General features: G+C 42.2%; 1 protein-coding gene across 10 annotated transcripts in view; it reads left to right on the forward strand.

Annotated features, from left to right (window-relative positions):
• Alpk1 (alpha kinase 1) overlaps positions 1-23,639 on the forward strand; it is a 140,534-nt gene that overhangs the window by 99,006 nt on the left and 17,889 nt on the right. For 8 of the 10 annotated variants that reach the window (XR_003849658.1, XM_029563847.1, XM_029563849.1 and 5 more), the window contains 2 exons: positions 17,765-17,963; positions 23,184-23,243. Coding sequence is in view for 9 of the 10 variants with exons in the window: in XM_029563847.1 (XP_029419707.1) it covers positions 17,765-17,963; positions 23,184-23,243 (259 nt within the window). In the remaining variant the exon portion in view is untranslated. The remainder of the gene's footprint in view (positions 1-17,764; positions 17,964-23,183; positions 23,244-23,639) is intronic. The other 2 variants (XM_029563852.1, XM_029563853.1) reach the window with 1 other exon arrangement.

The raw sequence follows: 23,639 nt of genomic DNA on the forward strand, positions 1-23,639 counted from the left end.
AGTAGATGTGAAAAACATTACCATTGAAATCTACCTGATGACTTTATATCCATGCTCAGATGTCAAGGAGCTCAGAAAGTAACCGTGACTAGGAATAATCAGATCTGTAGAGATTAGAAATGTATGTGCAAACATCTTAATGTCAATGGCATTAAAAATGAATTTTTCTGTATGAGAAAAAAAGTTTTATAAATACCAACTGTCAACATTTAAAGCTTTAATTTCTGGAACAATGAGATGGCTCAGTGAGTAAAGGCTCTTAGCAGACAAACTTGCCAAAGCTGAGTTTGATTCTGCAGAACCCCCAGGGCAGAAGGAGAAAGCAGACCACCCAAATCTACCCTATGACCCCACACATGCACTGTGGCCATTTCTTGCCCTCTTCTCAATAAAAAGAAATTTTAAAAATAATTTTTTAGATTTTCTTCTGATGAGAATTATAGTTCTTGTTTTGAAAAGAAGTCAGAGAAAAAAGTTCAGAATTAAGTATTATTTAATAAGAGAAAATTAGATACCAAGAGAATGGGGGTGTGAAGGAGAAATATTAGCTTGAAGTCTTATGTATTTTCAGACCTTATAAGCTGAGTATGATGAAGTCACTGTGGATTTAAAACCTGCTCTAAAACTGCCAAAAAAGTCCTTTTAATACAGTACTCTCAAGTTTCAATAGAAGATAGATTAAAATGGTGTGTCTTGTTCTTAAAATTCTACCAGTGAAACTCCGGTTGCCACAGAATCAGGCATGTGAGTTATCCCTTTGATAAGGGCTAACCCTACAGTGTGAATTTCATGTTCCCATAATGAGGGCAGAAGGCTGAGCCACATCCTGGAGAACTGATACAACTCAGATGTGTGGGCAAAGCAGCTCCAAGTCCGAGTAGAAAATGAACCAGGCCCAGGGTTGGACCCACAAAGAAAGAGGCACCTTTTGTAAAGTAAGTCATACCCGGGTGCTTTCACTTGATCTGGTCACAAGCAGAATAATGTCACCTCAAATTTTATGTGGCTAAATAAGGAACTTAAGCAATAATGTCATCTCCATATATCTGACATGTTTATGAAATGTTGCCTTTGTAGTGTCAACAGGTATCAAATACTGGTAGTTTCATATGATCAATTCATGGAGTCTTTGTGGTGTATAATCCTGAGAGCAGTGCTGCAAAGCAAGACTTCTTATGCCCATTTGCAGATGATGTAGGTGAGTGGCTCCAAGAGCTGATGAGATTCTCTAGGCAGCATCACCAAGTGCAGTCAAGCTGAGTCTAGCCCTGTGTCTCCCTTGGCTCTCTGTGCCCACATACTGCCTGTGTGCTGTTACCTGTGCACTTCATAAAGCAAGCTGGGCTTGCTCATAGGAAAGAAAGAAAATGTTTTTAGGTTCAATGAATTCATAGATTCTTAGATGACTACTGTCTTTTTATGATATCTTTGTATAGCACAAAAGAGATTTCTGTTTCCTATTGGTAGATTAATTATGAATCAGTTTTGTTCTTTTCTTTTTTCTCATCCTATTGGTAAAAACTGTGGGGGGGGTGTTGGGGGTTGTTTTGGTTTTTGAGATGAGATCTTACTATTTTGCCTACAAATGTTATGATTATAGGAATACACCACTGTGCCTGGCTTCCACCAGTAAAAACTTTGAATAAGCACTGCAACATAAAAGCATGCATGTAATATATTTATAATACATTGAGATAGAATTTCCCCATGTAACACACACTGGCCTTGAACTCGTGATCCTCTTGCATCTGCCTCCCAAATATTGATTGAATGATAGTTACTTATTTAGTTACACCCAGTACTGTACATTGTGTTATATAGATTTCCATAAGATAGAAATTTAAGGCTAATAAGACATATTGAATTGATATTTAAAAATGTCTTTTTTAGAATTTCTTTTTATACCCCTGCCCCCACCAGCACACTCCCACAGGCCCCCTCAGTAGAACCCATATACTCTGTCATACACATTAAGGGCCAGTGTGTCAAGTCATTGTTCCCAGATGATCCCCTGTGCAAGTCCATCCACTGAGAGCTTTAAGTTTGCATTGTTGCCATGAAAGTATTTTTGTCATCTCAACATTGTGATTGAATATGTTTAGTTATAAAAATCTTGACATAACACTCTTCTTTGAAGATGTAGCTAATACAACTTATTTCAGTGTGTATTGACTTTAACTGCTGTCATTATTGGAAAAAAATTACATGTCAAAGATAGGTAGACCCAAATAAAAATGGTGGGCTCTGATCAGTACTTCGTGTGTTCATATTTCAATGCATCCAACAACTGTGAGAAACCATCTGTTGTCATGGCTAGCAGGTCTTCACTTTCCCTTGTTTCGTTGTATGTTTCTACATGTTACTTCAAGTTAGTCAGGGGTTAGTATTTCTTTTTTCTTATTTATTTTGAGGTGATCATATATCATATATATATGATATTCTCAAGAATAAAGGAAAATTGCTTTTAAAAGTTAAAAATACACATTAGTAAATAGATAAATAGATCTGTCAGGTAAAGTATTTCTTTTTTCAACAAAGAATTAAACCTTCCCTTGGAAGGTTTTTTGAAACAGATTAATGTTTTTGTGTTTTCGTGAACTGTTTTCTCATTTGTTTATAGGCGGTAAATTAATTTTCAAAGCTAGAGAGATGGTTCAGCAGTTAACAGGCTTGCCATATAAATGAGAGGACTGGAGTTCGGATTCCTCATATAGCACATAAACGCTGGGTGGGCACAGCAGCACGCCTGTACTTCCAGGCTCAGACGGCAGAGGCAAGGTATCCTACAACGTGCTAGCTAGTGGGAACAGCCATATCCTTGAACTCTGGGTTTGACTGAGAAACTCTGCCTCAGAGAACAAGGTGAGAGACAGAGGATGATTCCTGACACCTGCACACACACATGCACCCACAGATGTGCAAACATGCGTATACATGCCAGACATACATATACATGAGCAAGAAGAAAAAGGAGGGAAGTAAGTTAACCCCCCAAAAATCATAGTTATGAAAATATTTCCATTTCTCATTTTTTGAAAAATATTTTTCAACTACCCATTGGGGGCTGGAGCTACAGCTCAGTGGTAGAGTGTTTGCCTTGTGCACACGATCCCCTGGGTTCAATCCCCAGCACCGTATGCACCCACACGTACATGTGCATGTGACACACCACACACACACACACGCATGCATGCACACACACACGTGTGGAAACAATCCTGTTACGTAGGATGCTGTTGTCACTAACTTGTCATCACAACAGAGTCTAGCAGATTTGGAGCACTTCTTTCATTAAAAAAATGTATAAGCTCTTCACATTTGACCATTTAAGGACAGTGCCTTGATGTTTTTGTAGCCATTCCTCCTCTCAGGAGTGTCCTAGGGAAACACCTCACCAAATCAGCTTCTTCTCCACATGTGCACACAGTCTGCCACATTTGGAAAGCACTAACTCATTTCTGAAACATTTTTATATTTATTCACTATGTGAACACTAGAGGCAGAGTATTTGTGATTCGTGAAAAACCTCGGTTGGTATAAAGTACGGCTTGCTTTGTGTAAAATTGAGTGTTCCAAGCCTTGTGGGATGTTTGTCAGGCGGAAGAGTGAACAGAGTAGAGGCCTTCTTTTCTCTCACTACAGCTCTCCCCATTTTATTACTTTGACGACAAGCCTATAAAACTTTCCTTCATGGGGGCTGGAGAGATGGCTCAGCAGATAAGAACACTGACTGTTCTTGCAGAGGACCTGGGTTCGAATCCCAGCACCCACATGGCAGCTAACAATAAACGACATGGGTGCACTTACCTACATGCAGGCAATACATGCATATACATAAAATAAAAGTAATAAATAATTTTTTTTAAAAAAAGAATCAGCATTAGTTAAAAAAAAACCTTCCTTTATGTAGCCAGATTTTTACCTAATGTGCTTAACAACTACATAATTTAGATGTACTGATGGCTTACATGACTTATGTCAGAGATGCTGAGTACTGGACTGTGGGCCGACTGAACCGCTGTGTCACCAGGACAATGGAAGCAGCTTCCTCAAATGTATATTCCAGATCTCACAACCTGGAAACTCTAATTCAGTAAAACGTAACTGAGACACAGAGATTCCTACTGATAAAATGTTACTGTTTCTAATATGTAAATGTGCATATTTGAAGGACCACTATTTCATCCCAGCCTTTATTGCATTTGTCATTAACAACACAATTATAATTTAATCATATTTTAAGTAAAGATGGAATTTCTATATATGAATTTTGATTTGAGTCTTTCTAATAAATAAAGGAGACTTTGTGATATTCTGTAAATTGACACTTCCTAGGGTAATAGTCTATGATGATTTTGAGATTTTTATTAAAGTGGGACTCTGTCTTTGACTAAACTCTTAAGTTTTATTATTATAGCAACCAGAGGGTTCTTTCGGGGTCAAGACTAGGAAATCTCAAGCTCTGCCCCGAAGGAACCCTCTGGTTGCTATAAAGTACCTACTATTCATTTGGGGTGGACTTGGTTCTCAGAAGACAAAAGAGCTATCATCTTTCCATCACTTACAGGGGTCTTTGGGTAAGACAGGAAAATTTTTTGCCTTTTGATATGACTTGGTATTCTTCAGGAGGAAGGACATCTTCCCAGAGTCGGGAGGTTGAACTCTAGGAGAGAAGGCATCACTTTCATTAGGAAGCTTTTGTTGGGTAGTCAACCTTTTGGTCTTACAGCCAAAGGATTGAATCAGGTTAGAATGCTAAACTTGGAGTCAAAATAAAAAATAGGCATTTGCCTATTTTATGTTTTATATTTGCTGGTCAACAGACAAGGAATTTTTATCTTCAAAATGTTTATAAATCAGGTAACACCATGTCAGTCTTGTTTTTTTTATTTTTAAATTTATTTTTATTTTCTGTGTATGAGTGTTTTGCCTGCATGTTTATAAGTGCACCCATTTTGCACAGTGCCCACAGAAGCCAGAAGGGGGCATCAGATTCTCTGGAACTGGAATTACTGATGGTTGTTAGTCACCATGTGGGTGCTGGGAACCAAACCTGGATCCTTTGTAAGAACAGCCAGTGCTTTTAACTGCTGATTCATCTCTCCAACCCCTCAGTCTTATTAATGAATCTCCAATGTAGCATATCACACATATCTAGGAGATGCCCAACAGAGATTTTATTGAATGAATTCCCACAAAGTCATCTGCCAAGCAGATTGCTCCTCAGACTTCGGGAGCAGTTTTTCTGTGATTATGGAGTGCACTGCAGTGAAAAGTTTGTCCTTGTTGAGGTTTGAGCCCATAGCCCCACATGAGTAAGTTCTGTTCTCAGCAAAGTGTTGAGACAACCACAAGGGATGTTCGAGTTTGTTTCCTATGTAGTAATTTCAGTGGAGAAACTCTCTAAGAAAGTACAGTTTTCCTGAAGATCTATAGGTATTTCATCTTTAGATACCCTAATTAATCAGGCTTCCTTAAAGTTTTTCCATGCAGTGCATATAATCATCACATTAACATAAGAAATAAACACTTTGGGACTCCCTAAGCAGTGTTAAGAGTCTGTAGTCTGAGGTTTAACGTTTTTTTCTTTTTCTTGCACTGGACGGGATGGAGCACAGGCCAGGACTCTGTGCATGCTGAGCAAGACTTGTAATACCGAGCCACATCCTTGGTGCTATCTATTCATTTATCACTTCACTTTTCATTTCGTGTGCTAGGGATTGAACCCAGGGCCCTGCATATGCTAATCAAGTCTCTGACACTACGCCACACCATCAGCTCCCCAAAAAGTCTATTTGTAGAGCAGTCTACATTGAAAAAAAACAAACCTTCTGTTTTCTTTTGTCTATTTTGATCTTTATTAATTTTTCAGTGTTTTACGTTCCTCCCCCCAAATCTTTAGTCAACCAGTATTTTTTTTACTTTCATCTCATGTAACAAAGAAATCATAATCTTAAAATGGAACTATTACTGGATAATCATCCATACATATGTAAAACCAAGTGAATCAGCAAAACTAGACAGTCATGAACTAATTCATTTCTCCACACTTACTACTTTATCTTCAAACACTGGAAGATAAGAAATCAACAGATAAGCACTATAAAGATATATGTAATAATATTACCTTTAATAATATTATGTATAATTAGATATTGGAGAGCAGTCAGAGCTATGAAGATCAAAGGTGCAGTCACGGGGTGGTAGCAAGTGTTGTGAGTATAACGTCAGAGGAACTTTAGTGAAGGCTTCTGGGAGAGGATGTAGTGCTGACATCCAGAGCAGGAGCTCTGCAGATGAGGAGTAGCCAGTGCAAAAGCTCCAAGATCCATAGTTGGCTTGTGTGGGAGGCAGAGTAAAGAGGCTGGAGAGCAGTAGGAAGTGATGAGAAACAGAGAGACTAGGTCGGTAAACTGCTAAGAGGCATTACCACATAATCTTACTAGCTGTATAGATTTAAATTCCATTTTGTTTACGTGTGTGTGTGTGTGTGTGTGTGTGTGTGTACAGATGCACGCCAAGTCAGAGGACAACTTCCAGAAGTCATTTTTCTTCTACCATGTGGGTGGGTTCCAAAAACAGAACTTAGATCTTGAGTTCAGGATTGCTGGCAAGCACCTTTACACACATTGCCATCTCACTGGCACTAAATTGTATTTAAATGTGATAAGAAGCTATGTTAAAGTCTAGAACAGGGAATCCATGATATTGAGTTTGCATGTTAAAGACTCACTTGGGCTGCTAAATGAAGAATAAGCCACAGAGAGAAGGATTTGAGCAGCAGGGCAGGGATCCTAGTTAAGAGGCTGTTCCTTATACTCAGGCCAGAAGACAGTCACTAGAACTACAGGCCATTGCTCTGGAGGAAGTGAATAAATAGTCAGATTTTGGCCATGTTTTGAAGGTTTTGTTGAATGTTTGGATATAGAGTAGGAAAGAATTATTAAGTGTTACAAACATGGAATCAAAACATGAAGGTTTCACCTTGAACAGTACATACCCATGTTTTCTAGTTAATGCAATACTTTTTATTTATTCTTTGAGAATTTTATACATATGTCCAATGTATTTCAATTATATTCACTTCAACTCCTCCCAGATCTCCCTCCTATGTTCTTTTTTATTATTTTTTATAACCCACTGAGTTCAATTAGTGATGCCAATATATGCATGGGATAGGTATAGGGCCATCTACTGGAGCATGGTCAGCCTATAGGGACCACACCCCTGAAGAAAACTCACTCTCCTTCCCCAAACATCCTTCGACTTTCAATAACCCCTCTCCCATCCATTCTGGAATGTTGACTGGCTTGATCTTGTGCAGACAACCACAGCTGCTGTGAGTTCAGGAGTGCAGTGGTCCTGTCATGACCAGAAGACAATTGTTTCACTTCAACCCTCCTTGACTTCTGGTTCCTACAGTCTTTCTGCCTCCTTTTCACAATGTTCCTTGAACCTTGTGGGGAGGAAATGTGATACAGATGTTCCATTTGTGGCTCCCCACTCCACAGACATTTATTCTCTGTACTTTGACCAGTTGTGAGTCTCTGTATTAACCACCACCTACTACACATCTGTGTTTACTGAGACACTGTTAACAATAGCCAAGGTATGGAATTAGCCTCGATACCTAACAACAGATGAATGGATAAAGTGTGATGTGTGTGTATTATACAATACATATATATATTATATATAATAGAGTTTTATTCAACCGTTAAAAAGAATGAAATTGGGGGCTGGAGGGATGGCTCGGCAGTTAGAAGCACTGGCCGCTCCTGCAGAGGACCTGGATTTGATTCCCAGTACCCACATGGTGGCTGACAACCATTCTTAACTCTGTGTTCCAGGGGGAATCCAACACCGTCTGACCTCCATGGACACTGCACAGCATTGGTGCACTTACATACATGCAGGCAATACACTCATATACTAAAACAAAAATAACGAATAAAATATTACAAAAGAGTGGAATTGTGTAATTTGCAGAAAATTAGAGATCATCATGTTAGACAAAAGAAACCTGACTCAGAAAAACAAGTATCACGTGCATTCATCTTCCTGCTGGTAATGAATTCTCAGGTCAGCTCCTCTCTATGTCAGTTCTTTCCCCATTTTTCACGCCTATAGCCACACTTTTTCTTTTCATTTCCTCATCTCTTCTGGCTCATTCTCCTCAGCATACAGACATGCATTATTTCCCATCATTAAAGATCCCTCCTGTCCTATTTCTCTGGTTCCCTTTAGAACAAAATTCAAAGTCATCTAATCTCATTTCTTCCCTTCTTCATCTTTAGACTTTCCTTAGTCCGTAACTTTCATCTTCAACACCTACTGAACCCATTCATTTCAAGGTTCTCAACAAACTCCAAGTCCAATGAACATCTATTAGTCTTCATCTTATCAAAATTCCTAGAGGTGTTCAGTTGAGCCTATCTATTTTCCGTTAATTTTTCAGGTCACCTCTGGCAACTCTGCCTGCATTCTAGAATCACATGGGCCATCGTTCATAGAAACCAGTATTGGGATATACTTCCTCAGAGCCTCGTTGTTAAATGAGACCACTTATGGTCTGGGCTATCATCTGGCCATCTGTGGTTTTTAAAACCCTCCTAGATGCTTCTTTGTGAGAACAAGGTTTCTCAATAAACATGGCTGGAATTTCCAAACAAGTATGACAGAGGCAGAAAGCAGCAAATGTGTCAAGAATGCACTTTTAAAAGTCATTAAATTGAAGCTTGGTGGAATTTAAGGAGATAAGGGAGGATTGAGAGGATGAAGGGATGGTAGCAGGGTCAGCATATTGTGTGGATGTTCTAGAAGGTTACAAAATGGGGAAACTGGGCTAAGAGGAAGAGAACTGGATGAACAGGATGTGAAAACCAGAGAATTCAATGCTTAATTGAAGATTCTGTCAAATGCCAAGTTTGTCTCAGTCTGTTTCCTATTACTGTAGCTAAATATGACTGACTGGGTAATTTATAAAGAATAAAAGTTCTAGAGTTCCAAGATCAAGGCATCACACATGGCAAGAGCCTTTTTGATGATGGGAACGCTCTACAGAGTCTCAAGTGGCATCAAACAAGATCATTGAAGACAGAGAGGTCCTGGCAAGAGAGCCCATTGTGCCCAATGAGTCAGCAATGTGGTTGCTGAAATAACCAACACTGATGCCTGAAGTCAAGATGCCTGGAGTCCAGAGACAAGTAGGCAGCTCCATAGTTACCAGGAGTCATGAGACTTACCAGGATCCTGGTGAGGTGCTTGCCTGAACTACCTAGACCAGGCTGACATTGATCTCACAGAAATCCTCCTGTCTCTGCCTTGTGAGGACTAACATTAAAGGTGTGCACCATCATGCCTGGCTCAGTACATACCTATTTTGACACAGCTTTCTTTTTCCTTTAATGAACAACCACCCAACTTCATCTACTGTAGGTCTGAGAGCAGGAGGAAGAGAGCACAGGGAGACATGAACCAAAATGTTATCTTAAAGTACTGAGATACAGGAAAAGCTTAAAACTGCTTTTCAGATGTGAATATGCATTTTCTATTGGTAATGAAATATTGCCAGGGCCCGGAATAAACCTTAAGAAAGTTTGATTTTTTCCTTTTCTCCTCCCATGGGTGGGTCAAGATGGAGCATGCCATGTTGGTTCATTTGACCTTCAGTAGTCCAGTTTGATGGACTCTGCTTCTATTCTGCTTTCACTGTTGTCTGCAGATACGGAACCATACTGGCGTCCATCTCTTTTCATTGGTCATTCTGCTAATTCCTCACCTCAGGACCGCCCCTCCCCCATCTGTCTTCCTCTTTCTTTTTCCAGTCTTCCAATTTGCTATGCCACAACACTTTCCCTTCACACAGCTCCAGCCAATTGCAGTGCCAGATGGTTTGGGTTCTGCACCCTCTTGTCCAGTCCCCCTTGAGAACAGCTGCCATTGTCATTGCTGGTAACACACCATGGCTTTGAACCCATACTGGGACCCAAACTTGAGGCTCTGCATTAGAAGGGGCTAGAGCTAAAGTAAGGAACCATGAAAACAGCACTGGCTTTCCGATTGCTGCTGGGGAGCAGCAGCCCTTAGGTAAGGCTCCTTAGCACTATGTTCAATCACCTGTGTGGCGCAGTCTCACTGCTGGAGTTTAATTCCTTTACCGCCTGACTCAGCTTCCTCGCCATGAAGTTCTCTTTGTGCCTTAAACTCAATTAGAACCCTATATTTTCTATCCTGAAAACATGTGAAAACACAGCTCTGTTTGTACATCTGTCTGTGCGTGTCTTTGTGTGCGCATGTGTGAGCCTGTCTCCTTAGAAATCTAGTGCATTCTTTTCACCATCTCCAAATACTTTTCTTTATACACAATCACTTAGCAAGAAGAGTACAGTGTGTGTTTGCACAAAAAATCTTCCTCTCAAGTCGGCCTTTAAGGAAAGATAAAGAATAGAATTCTGCTTCCTTTCTGAGCTCACACCAACGTGAAAATGCGGTTGCTATGGCATGATTATATTTTCACATCCCCGAGATAATAGGTCAGTTGTGGGTCTAAAAACCCTAACAATAAAAAAATTGGGAATCAAAATTTTTTTAGACCAATATGCATTTCAAAGCCCTACCCATGTAGTCAGTGGGTTAGGGTTTTTGTGTTGTTTTCTTTTTCTTTCTTTTTTGGGGGGTGGGGAGGGCAAGGGTCTCCCTTTCATGTTAATCTAATTGTGCATAACCCAGGCGCATCTTGCCACGCCGAGCAGGGAGACTCCTTCCCCACCACTCACTCTCATGGCCCGGAGCTCCCCTGGTACATGGGTAGGAAATTCCCAGAGTGGTGATGTGCTCGGCCTCCTTGCTGAGGAATGTGCTGTTCCCTCACTTGGCAGCAGATGCAAGTGGGTATTAATTTCTCAGAGAGCGGGTGGAAACAGGAGAGCGTGGCTGCAAGAATCCCACCTAAATCTGCGTGTAGTGTACAGCATGCTGTGGTCGCAAAGGAGGGAAAATGACAGGAAAGAAAAGATTCTCCTGAGTTGACTTATCTGTGTTTTGCATCCTTAGGTTTTGGAGAGAGATGCGAGAGGTTCAGGCCCTGAATGGAGCTAAATTATGCAGCTGTGGGGACGCCAGGGCATCCGAAATAGGATGCTTCGTTTAGATTTTCCACAATGCTATTGAAGTGCTTATTTTCCTCCTGAAGAGACACAAACAGATGCAAACTTCTGTAAACACTTTAGAAATGAATTCAGTGAGTTTGGCCCCTCAGCAGTGTTCAATAGCTGACAGAAAAATGTCTAATTAGTGCAAGTGGAAATAATAGGGCCACTTGGATTCCTTCCACCCTCCTCCAGGTCTATTTCTCCAGGGAACTCAAAGGCCCTTTGTCTAGTAGGTCACCCTCTCTCGGGCTTTTGTGCTCCAATCTATTAAGAGCAGAAGGGGGAAAAATAGATTAGGCAATGTTCTCTGTTCAAATATATGGCGCGTTCGTACGGGATGCAGAACAGGAGTTTGCGGCCTCACTCTACAGGTGCTGGGGGAGGAGTTCCCCCACTGGAGACTGCCAAAAGCAATGCGCAAGCGCACACGTCACTGGGAAGGCCCCTTTGAAGAACCTGCTTCCCTGCTCCAAGGCCACAGAGCCTTAGAGGTTTCCTTTTTCTTTCTCAGTCTCAAAGAACATCAATGCTCCGAGTTGGTAAAGGACAAAAAAAGATGAAATGAGAGGTTTCAGCATTTTCTTGAGGACCCTTACAGATGAGACCCATTATTTCTGAGTATTGAAAATTACCTGAAACTTGCTTTGTGAGTCCGTCTTTTCCACTTTTTTATATTTTTGTCACACAAGAGAGTGGGAGTGAATGACAAACTTCTGTTTGTGTGCCCCACCGTGCGTCTTGTCGTTTATTCAGCACATGCACTCCATGCTGATCACTTAAGGGGAAGTTTGTGGAGGCAAGCTAGGAAGAACCGCCCCCCCCGGGGGGCGGGGAATACGGCTTGGCTGGTGCATGCAGGGAGGCCTAGATTCCATCCCAACAGGAGCCAAAAGGGTCTCAGAGAGCAAGAATTAGAGTCTTTTAACCTTTAGAAACTAGATTTTTGTATCTTTTATGTTTCAGTACAGCTAATTTTTACTCGATCTTTGGGAACACATCAAATAAAGTTAAACCTTTGTGGGATCACTTTCTATAGAGTGTTTATAGAGAACAGACTTCGTTCATGGCTGGTGATTTCCAACTCCACACTAAGATTGCAAATTCCCATCTTACTGGGTAGTAGATGCTCTGTCTTCCTGTCAGTACACTTGAGTTTTGTTCTGGGACTCAATCAAGTGAGGAAAGAATTTAACTCTCTTGAGGCTAATGTTGTCTCACTTCTAAAGCCAGACCTCCTGAGTGCCCTGCCCTGTGCCCTGAGAGAAACGACACTTGCTTGAGGCCTGAAGACTCTCCCTCCACCCCACCCCCATGTGTGAGCTCTGCACCTACACACTTCTTCTCTTGGGCCAGTGACTGTCTTCACTCAGAAACAGCCACCCAGAGAAGTCCACAAGGGTCCCTAAGCTCAGTGGAAGGAGGGCCAGTCAGAGAAATCCTAGCTAATCAGCAAAGCACCCTTGCTCACATGGAACTGACTTTCAGTGGAGGACATCAAAGCGCGGAGGTTGAGGCCATCTTAGACGCTTTCCCTCTTTTTTCTTAGTTTAAATATACAACAAGAATGCTCTTCACTGGAATTGTTTTTGTCTCTTTCTGTATAATTTCCTCACCATAGTGAAAGATATGAACTCTAAAACTATTTAGACTCAGTAGTAAATTTAACCCTAGTTCCAAAGGCCCACTAAGTTTTGTTGTGCACTGTCGGAATTATGTTAATCAAACCAAAGAAAGAAATCAGAAGGCAAACTCTTATTTTTAAGTTTTTTATGTGTATGAGTGTATTATGTGCATGTATGTAAGTGCACCCAGAGATCAGAAGAGGGCATGGAACTGGAGATGCCCTGAAATTGGAGTTATGGACAGTTGTTAGGTACCATGTGGGTGCTGGGAATTGAACCCGGGTCCTTTACCAGAGCAGCCAGTGCTCTTAAGTGCTGAGTCATCTCTCCAACCCTGACAGACTGTCTCTTAAGAGACTTCAAGTACTGGCAAAGGTGTGGGGAAACATCCCTGTTGGTGGGACTATAAAATTATACAACGTCTGTGGAAAACAATATGGAGGTACTTAGTTATTTCTTTGTTACTGTGATAAAATACCCTGACAGAAAACAACTTAAGGAAGAAAGGATTTATTTTGGCTTACAATTCCAGAGGGTCCATGGTGGTGGGGAAGGCATGGCGGCAGGAGCCATGGTCACATTGCATCCACACTCAGGAAGCAGAGAATGAACAGGAAATTGGGCTGGACTATGAAACCTCAAGTCCCAGCCCCACTGACTCACTTCCTCCAGCAAGGTTCCACCTCCTCAAGTTTCCACAACCTTCCCAACCAGCACCACCAACTGCAGATCAAATACGTGAGTCTGTGGGGGAGTGTCTCACATCAAACCACCACAGGAGGCTTCTCTTAAAGCCAAAATAAAACTCCCATATGATCTAGAAATCCTGCTTCTGGTTTTATTTTTCTAAATAATGTACATGTCTTTATCCTAGAAAACAGGGAGCTAAAGCAAGAGAATAGGGAGCTGTGGGCTAAACAGTAAAACCTTATTTCAAAAAAAAATTGAAAACAGGGTCTCGAAGAGATGCTGCAAGGACTGGGGAGAAGGCTTAGGTGCAAAGAGCTTGCTATGTAACCATAAGAACCCAAGTTTTGGTCCCCAGTACTTAGAAAGAGCCAGCTACAGAGATGTGTGTCTATAATCCCTGCACTAGGGAGGTGGGGGACAGAAAAATCCCTAAGACTTAGTGGCCAGCTCATCTAACCAGTCACTGAGATCCAGATTCAGTGAGAGATCCTGTCTCAAAACATAAGGTTGATGGGGCTAGAGAGATGGCTTAGCGATTAAGACTGTTACTCTTGCAGAGAACCCAGGTTTGGTTCCCAGAACCCACATGGTGGCTCACTGCTGTCTGTGACTCCAGTTCCAGAGAATCGGACACCCTCTCCTGGCCTCTGCAAGCACCAGGCTTGCACACACATACATGCAGGCAAAACGCTCATACATATAAAACCATCTTAATTTTAAGAAAAAATAAGACTGAGAACAATTGAAGAAGACTGTATTGCATATACAATATGCAATACACGCATAGGCACACACGTGCATGTGCACCTGTATACATACAAACATACACATGAAAAAGCACACACACAAATACATATACACACAAGCATATAAAGAGACATTGCACATCTATGTTTATGACAGCACCATTCAAATAGCACAGAAAGAAGTAACCTGGGATGTTTATTGATGTACAAATGGGTAGTATACTACTCAGTCTTAAAGGGGAGGGAATTCTGTAATCTCCTACAAGGATGAACCTTGATGGAATCATGCTAAATATAGCTCCAAAAAAAGACTACTGCAGTATGATGTCACGTAGGCTTCTAAAGTAATCAGCTTCATAGGAACAAAAGGCAGAATGGTGCTTTCCAGTAAAAGGAGAGTTGTTTAATGTGTACTCCCAACCTATCAAGATGAAAATGTCTACACGACTACTTCACAAAAATGTGAGGGTCTTTAGCACAACTGAGATGTGTACTTTAAAATGGTTTTGATAGTAAATGTTAGCGAGAGAGACTAAGAGAGAGATTGAAAAAGACTGTTTCTGACCCTTTTGATTTGTAACTTAGAAAGTCACTTCGCCTCTTGGATGCCTTTTTAAATTTACATTTTAGGGCTTCCATACAATTCTAGTGAGATGGTAAGTGTACACTGTTCAGAAACTAGATGGTGGTACAAACATGGAACCTGCTATTATTTATGAGAAAAGACTGGGGATCATATTTGGAGATCAGCCTGCCCTTGAACCTGGTTTCCCAGTGGCTGCTGCAAGTGCCTGAAGTTGGCTGTTGGGGGGGGGTGCACTAAGAGTACAGGGTGCCAGAGAGCGACATCAGCGAAAAAGCTGACAGTGGCTCACTGAGTACCCTCCAATGAGCAAGCTGACAGGAAAAGAGTGGTTCTTTCTACGGAAGAGAAGGGGTTGCCAATAGGAGAAAGGTCAAACATTGAGACCTTTAGGTAGTAGCCTACGTTGCAAACTGTAGGACAGTGTTTACGTAGAGCACATAGGCAGGACTCCTGCTCAGAGCCCAACCTTATCAGACAGAGCTGAGCATAATATTCATGTGACTGCTTTCATTATGAAATCTGATTTTCATGAAGACTGTTTATTTGAAAAACCCCAAGCAGCATTTCTGTTTTAGCTTGCTATTTTTGTTGGAAGGATCAGAAGCTCAATCAAGTAAATTCACAAAAGGTGTACATTATCCTGAAGACGAAGATGGGTAATAAAGGACATGCAGCTTCAAGATTGCACTGGGGTGGGGGAGGAGGTGGAGAGATGGCAGCAGCTAAGATAAGAGCAGAGGACCCGGGATTCAGTCCCTATCACCCGTAAGAGGCAACTTAAAACTGCCTATAACTTCAGTTTCAGGGGATCCGTGCCCTCTTGTAGCTTCTTCCATAGACACCTGTATACATGTGATATAGTGGTACACATAAACACATGCAGGAGCACACACATACACAAAATATAAATAAGCAAATAAATCTTAAGAAGATTGTACCACAAGAAAGGCAGGGTTGGAGGCAGAGCCACTTGGCTTGGCGTTCCCTCAGCTTGCCTGAAGAAATAGCTTAGCCATGCTCTACTTCCGTCTCCTTTCTGTCCTGCACCAGGTGGTAATTTCTCTGTATGTGTCTCAGTTCGGGTTGAGAGGTTCATCTTTAGAAGCTGTTCCCACAGCCATACACTAGGTAGTGCAAGGCTCCTTTTAGGTCTACCATGTTCTGGTGGTGACATGGGGAAAAGGGTGTCATGGCCAAGTAGCAAAATATGTGGTTGTGTCAAAGATAGGGCCGTGGGTTACAGTGACTGTAAAAAAGAAAGGTAGCAACTAACATCAGGGTCTTTGAGAGGATCCAATAAATAATAGCTTTCTGCCATTCCTGGATTTTGAGCAAATTGGTAAATAAAACAAAAGTTTGGGCAGCAAGAAATTAAAGAGTGGTGTGTGTGTGTGTGTGTGTGTGTGTGTGTGTGTGCATGTGTGTGTGTGCATGTGTGTGTGTGCATGTGTGTGTGTGTTTCGCACATTCTTTATTCTCTTGAGAGAGAGTCTCTCACTGAACCTAGAGCTAACCATTTCAATTATACTTGTTGATCAATGAGCTCGCAGGATCCACCTGTCACTCACTCACACACACACACACACACACACACACACACACACACCCGGCCCTGCTCCCAGCACTGAGGTTACAATATGCACTCACGGCCAAACTTGCTTTTACACAATCAGTCTGAAAAGAGTAGTAGTTATTGTTAGGTATTACCTGTTGGACAAATACCCATATGTATGCATAAATCTTATGTTCTAACCAATTCTGTATAGATCGTTAGACAAAAAAAAAAAGAGAAATATATAAACCAGAAATCAAACCATGTGAATAAATACCACAGAGAAAACCCCAGGACAGGCCGGATATAAAAGTGTAGGCCAGAGTTACTTAGAGACTTAGAGATGTAAAAGTTGTTTTAGCCAGTTCTCCATCATTATAAGGCAATATCTGAGAAAAATTACTTACAAGTAGAAAAAGATCATTTTGGTCCACATTTCTGTAAGTTTCCATCCATGATCCATCAGACCTGTCATGTGGGGCCTCTGGTGGACATGCTGAACAGCAGTGGTCATGGTTCACTCCTGCTTGCCTCATGGCCAAGAAGCAAAGATGGAAGAAGAGACTGAGTCCCACAGTTCTCTCCAAGGGAACACACCTAATGCCATGAGGATTTCTCCCTAAGCCCCACAACCAAAAGATTCTGTCATTTCCCAAAACCCCGCCTGGGACCAAACCCTTCTCATATAGGCTTTTCAGGACCAGTCAACATGCAAACTCTACCATACTGTTAAAACTCTCACCGAGCTGTTGCTGTGATGTTTTGAAAACCAGAGACTACTCTCTCTCAATGACAATGCGTCTTTTCTTACTTTTGAAAGAGAAAGTCTGGGATATCCTAAATTGAATCAGAAGGACCAGAGGATGGACAGAAGGAGAAGTGGAGGCTAATTAGTGTGCAAGCTGCAGGCCACAGAGCAAAAAAATTGTTTTGTATTCCTCAGTGCACTTTAAAGACAACTCAAATCCCATCACCACCATAAGTTTCTTAGTTATATACTTAAGTACTTACTTAGACCCCAACCAATCCAGAAGCGTGGATTGCTGCTTCTATGGACAGATTTCTCTCCCGAAGCTCTCCCACATTGCAGGTTCAGAGTGGGGAAATAGGGGTACTTTAAATCTGTGCCCCACTTTTGTATTGTTTGAACTTAGCAGGAAATATGCGCTTCATGTTTGGGGGGTTTTAGAAACCGAACCGGGGAAATGGAATGAAGCCAATATTATTTTATCAACTGAATTGAACTTTTTTACTTTCTTCTTCTTATGACTTAATTGCTTAGTAAAGTATGTTTCTCCCCCTAGCTACAGGTTTGGTTGTTTTAACTAAAAGTAACTAGATGACCAGACCTGGTGCAAGGAGGCCTGGGGGTGGGGGGCGGTCTTATGGTTCATTGCCTGTGGCTGCTCCTACAGGCTGCCTTGCGGGCCTCAATCATCGCCCAGGATTGTGCTGATGCGGCAGCGATAGTGTTCTTGATGGACCGGTTCTTGTATGGAGTTGACGTCTCTGGAAAGCTCCTGCAGGTCGCCAAAGGCCTCCACAAGCTGCAGCCCAAAACGCCCATCGCCCCGCAGGTGGTTATCCGCCAAGCCCGGATCTCGGTCAACTCAGGTAGGCTCCATCCCCCACGTGATGCCGTCTGGTCCGCAGCCCGCCTGCTCCCAGCTACTTGACCTCTGCGGGTGCCCGCGGGCACCGGCGGGGGGCCCCCCCCCCGCCCCCCCGCCGGTGCTGCCCCGGCCCCCGCCTCTCCAGCAGGCACAAAGCCCTGGCATAAAGGGTTTCAGAGCCAAAAGCGGTAGAGAAAATTGTGAAAGGGTGTGGAAAATACTAATTGGAGCTTTTGTCTCCGAACAAATCTGTCCTGCTGCTTTCAAACAGGGGTATCTGAATTGCTATACTTCTGACCAAGAGCCTTTAAAAAGCAGATTAGAAATCGACTATTTTCTCTTAGCTCTCCTGCCTCTTTTCTGTGCGGCTACTTGACTAAGCTAACAATGGGGCTGACAGCCCACTGAAGCAGTTTGAGGGTTTTCATCACTGGGAACACCAGTGCAGTACCTGATTAGGGCTGAAAGTATCTTTTCTCCCTGTCACTTTGAATGAGGCTGACAGGCCAACTTAAGGTATAAAAGGGGGACTGGGGATGGGGAGCACCGGGTGTGCGGCACAGCCTGCTTCTACCTAGTTCTGGAATTACTTAAATTACCCATAAGCATTAAATTTAGAAATGCAGAGTGGAAGGAAGAAATATATGTAAACAAAAGTCAAGTGGCCCTCCCAGAGACAGGCTTGACTCCTTTTTTGCTTGATTTCTGCTATTGCTATTATTTTAATAAGTCTGGTCTGTAAGGTTAAAATCTCTTTACTCCATTTCCTCTGAAAAGGAACTGCAGGAACTCTGCTAAATGGAACAACTGTTCGATCCAGAAGGGACAGCAATAAAAAGGACACAGGAGAAGTGGGCTTGTGGAGATTACCTTTTCAAAAGCCAGGGCTGAGGGTATAGCTCAGTCATAGGCCAATTGCCTGGCATATGAGGCCCTGGATCCAATTCCAGCACCACAAAAAGTCAAATCCACTCTGGCAAGTTCTTCTAACTGTACATAAATTGTGCCCATGTCTGCTTTTTTGACTTTCCTAGAGTAACTCTAGTAACAGCTGACTGTGGGGAAAATATCTTCCTTCAAATGTCCCTAACAGCATTAATGGTGTGTGGGGTGAGGGAACCCTAACAAGACAAGCTTCTGGTGGTATCCAATGACAGTGGCATGAGCTGAGCTTGCTGTGGGGGACAGGATGTTCCGGGATGTATACATAGCAGGGTTTCAGTGTAGGTTCCCCTCAAGCAGAGCTTTGGAACAGAGTTGCGTGGCATATTTACAGTATACAGAGTTGTGATGTCACATGAAAATGACAAGTTGGTACATTGTCAACTTTGTTTCTACACACCCAACTAATCTCTTACATTTTCTTTGGCTCCCCCAACACCCCCACTATGGGACCTGGAATCTATGACCTCATGCATGTGAGTCAAGTCTTCTACACTGGGTTACGCGCCCCACTCTTCTTTTGTTTCTCCTTGTTGCTGTCTCTCGTACCTCCACATAGATGTAGAGACTGCTCTGCTGAAGGCTTGATGGCATCACAGATGGTCCACTTCTCTGCTCACACTGTCAGGAGCCAAAATAAAGGCCCTGAATCTTATCCCAACAGTTGGGGTTGTCTTTTTCTCAAAGACATTTCCAGAAGTGCTTCTAGAACACACAGCCTCAGAGTTAACTCTTTCGTATACAAACTTCTGCCTTAAACCATCTCTACACCTGCACAGCATCTGCATACACTGGCTGTGTGGAGGGGTAGGGTATTTAGAGCACAGTAGTGTAAAGGAAACTCTGGAGCAGAGAATGGGGGATTCCATTGTATTACACAGGGTAAGGAAGGGCAACAAGCGTGTGAGAGCCCAGGAAGCAGTGTCACTGTGACCCCCCTCCATCAAGTCCTTGCTGATATCTACCCAAAACACATTCCAAAGTCTCAGATATCAACATAGCAAGAGGTCAGAGGCAGGAGAAGTCCCCAGGGCCTGCCCAGCTCATTCTTTTCTGAATCAGGAAAAAAACATTTCAAACCACAGTGAGAAAGGCACTGCCTTCCAAGTCCATCAACATGGAGGGTTGAACCAGTGCAGAACCTTCTCCCATTACAAAAACATAAATATTGTAAAGATGCTTAAGTCTGTAACATGGTAGGTGTTCAGAGTCAAAGCATGAGAGTACTGCTCACTACACACAGTAGACCTAGCTCTAAGGGAAAGGACTGTCAATTTGATCCTTATGCAAAGGCAAAATACAGAACCTGGAGTCACAGGGGTGAAACAGGTGCAAAAAAGTGGAATTCTTGCATTTACACAGGCTGTGAAGGGAGACCAGATGGCTCTACCAGCCATCGAGAAAAAGTTGCAAGGAAATGTGTTCTTTGCCCAAGCTCTGGGCTAGAGACAAAGCACACAAACAAACCTCCCAAATAAATAACTCAAGTCAGGGCCAATGTGACTGTAGAATCTGCATTTACCTTAACCATAAGACAGTGAATCCCTACCAAGTAATTAGGAAAAAATAACAGTTCAAGCATGAATCTTCTGAGGTCCCTGAAAAGATCAAGTACAAAACTATGCTGTGGAGAAAGAACCATATTCCAGGGCATGGGACTCCACAGGAAATATTATTGGCTGAAGATGGCTTTATGTTGTAATGTACGGGGGGGAGAAGAAAACGTGAAGAAATGATGCCGTGTACGACAAAGAAGAAATGGGACTTGGAAATGAAAGAAAATATGTACAGAGAGGGGGGAAAGACTCAGTCTTAGTACTAGTGTCTTCAAAAGACACAACACAAAAGGAAAATGGATTTACTAATTTAAATTTAAAAAAGAAGTTAAACCAGGCTTAGTGGTTCAGACTTAGAACTCCAACCCTGGGGGGTTGGAGGCAGAAGGACCAGGGGGAGTTCAAGGCCAGCCTCTGCTACATAGTAAGCTTGAGGTCAGTCTAGGCTGAGGCCCTGTCTTAAAAAACAAAGCAAAACAACTTTCAGAAATTAATATATATATATATATCAGAAATTACAGAGACTTAGGGAGACTTGGCCACAAAACAAGTATATCATACAATTGCTGTTGTTTTGTGATTATTTTGTTTGTTTGCTCAGTAGATAAGCAATACAATTTAGCCACAAAACAATGGCTAGAAAGAGCCAAAAAAAAAACCGTCCTCCTAGTAGATGGGCTGTACTTGTGGCATGTCACTACTGAGGAGAGAAAGCTCTACCAGCTGGCAAAGAAACTGTACCACCGAGGTGACTGCAAGAGAAAATGAGGTAGAAAGCAAAGCACCAAACACGCAAGGGCCAAACATCATGAAATTACTGGGCGGATGATTACATACCCACAGATGAAAATAATAAAATCGTAGGAAATAACAGTGTGTGCAAAATCAACATGTGAGAAGATTATTCTTCCAAGGAGGAAGTTAAACATAGAAAGATGGACCTCTTAGTGCCCAGATTAGACAAGGCACACAATGTCGATTCTGCCATATACCACTGTTAAAACAGGTCATGGGGCCAGTTCATGTTAAGAGAGAAGAGAATTCTCAATTCTACTTAATGGAGGAATGGGGAAAAGCATGTGGGTGGAAGACACTGTTGCAGTCTTCTTTGGAAATATCATCTGACACAATCTTAGATACTGAGTTCAGGGAAGGCCATAGGAGACAGTAACATTTAAAGATTTACTTTATTTTGTATTTATGTGTATGAGTATGTATATATATATATATGTATGTATGTATGTATGTACATGTGTACGTATATGTGTATAGGTATGTGTATGTATATAGGAATGTGAATGTGTACGTGTATGTGTGTGGATGAGGCCAGAAGAGGGCATCAGATCTCCTGAAACTGGAGTTATAGGTGGTTGTGAGCTATCCAGAGTGGCTGCTAGGAGCTGAACCTGGGTTCAATAAGTGCTCTTAACCAGTGAACCATCTCTCCAGCTCTGAGACAGTGACATTAAAGCAAAAACTTAAGAAGAAGGACAAGTCTTGGAGGTATTTCAGATAATGACATTCCAGGCCAAAATAATTATAACTATGAAGATCTAGATGGGAAGTTATCCTGTCAGATCACAGGGGCTCTAAGGAGGCATCTGTGCCTGAAGTGGAAGGAGCAAAAGGGAGAAAAGAATAAAGATGAGCTCAAAGAGGCCCCAGGAACCAGATCGTGCGGGTCAATGGGAAGAGAGTTTCCTGCTTATGGAAAACAGCAGCAATCGAAATAAGTAAAACATTTTGAGGAAAAAAAGAAACAATCCCTAGGAATAGGGCTGTTCTGTAAACAGTGCTGTTTGTGGGCAACTGTAATCTTTCTTTTAAGGTACAACTTTCACAGAGAAGAGACACACAACAGTTTACTAAGATTTGCCTCTACTAATCCAGCCTTACTCTGTATCAAGATCAATAAATCATGTGTGTGTGGTGGTAGTGGTATGTATATGGTGCTGGTGGTGTGGTTGTGTGTGTGTGTGTGTGTATGTGGTATGTGGCAGTGTATGTGTGTATGTGGTGTGTGTGTGAGGTGTATAGTGGTGTGTGTGTGGTACTGGTGGTGCATGTGTATAATGTGTGGTGGTGTGTGTGTGTGGTAGTGGTAGTGGTGTGGTGGAGTGTGTATGTGTGGTGGTAGTATGTGGAGTGCGTGTGGTAGTGGTGGTGTGTGTGTATAATGTGTGGTGCTGTGTGTGTATGTGTGTGGTATGTGGTGGTATGTGGTGGTGGTGTGTGGTTGTGTGTGTAGTATGTGGTGGTGTGTGGTGGTATGTGTGTGGTGTGTGTGAGGTGTGTGGTGGTGTTTGTGTTTATGGTATGTGGTGGTGTAGTGTGTGTCTGTGAGGTATGTGGTGGTATGTGTGTGGTGTGTATATGATATGTGGTGCTGTGTGTGGCTGTGTGTTATATGGTGGTGTGTGCTGTGTGTGGTAGTATGTGTGTGTGTGAGGTGTGTAGTGGTTTGCGTGTATGGTATGTGGTGGGGTGTGTGTGAGGGTATGTGCAAGTGTGCACACACCCACTTGCGTGAATCTAATTGCCACTTCAGATACTGTGTAAGTTCCCAATTTACCAATTTGGAAATTTCACCTTTTTCAGTTTTATATGTGACATAGTTGTTTATTTTATGGCCCCTTTGTAACGCATCAGCCCTAGAGCAGAAAGTATATATTAACTTCACGGCTGTTGGGAACCAACTCTGCTGCATCTCCTTGTCTTCTCAGGGAAACTCTTGAAAGCAGAGTATATCCTGAGCCGTCTGATAAGCAGCAATGGAGCAACGGGTAGGCACTGCTCACATCTCCACAGCAACACTTCCCTCATATGTTGTCAAGGATCTCATTTGCAACAGCTCATTATGTGATTTTTCTGGGAGTGGGGAGGATTGGGGGAAGGGTTGGTTTTTGGTGGTGGTTGTTGTTTTTGGTTTTTTGAGACAGGGTCTCCTAGTAGCTCCAGCTGGCCTGATATCACTATGTAGACCAAGCTGGCCTTGATCTCACAGTGGTACATCTGCCTCTACCTTCTGAGTGCTGGGAATAAAGACATGTACCACCAAGGCCAGCAATTTATTTATTTATTTATTTATTTATTTATTTATTTATTTATTTATTCTCCCTGTAGCCCCAGCTGTCCTGGAACTCACTATGTAGACCAGGCTGGCCTTGAACTCACAGACA

This window comes from Nannospalax galili, unplaced genomic scaffold (assembly GCF_000622305.1).
Source record: "Nannospalax galili isolate Female #2095 unplaced genomic scaffold, S.galili_v1.0 scaffold216, whole genome shotgun sequence".
Lineage (NCBI taxonomy): Eukaryota > Metazoa > Chordata > Mammalia > Rodentia > Spalacidae > Nannospalax > Nannospalax galili.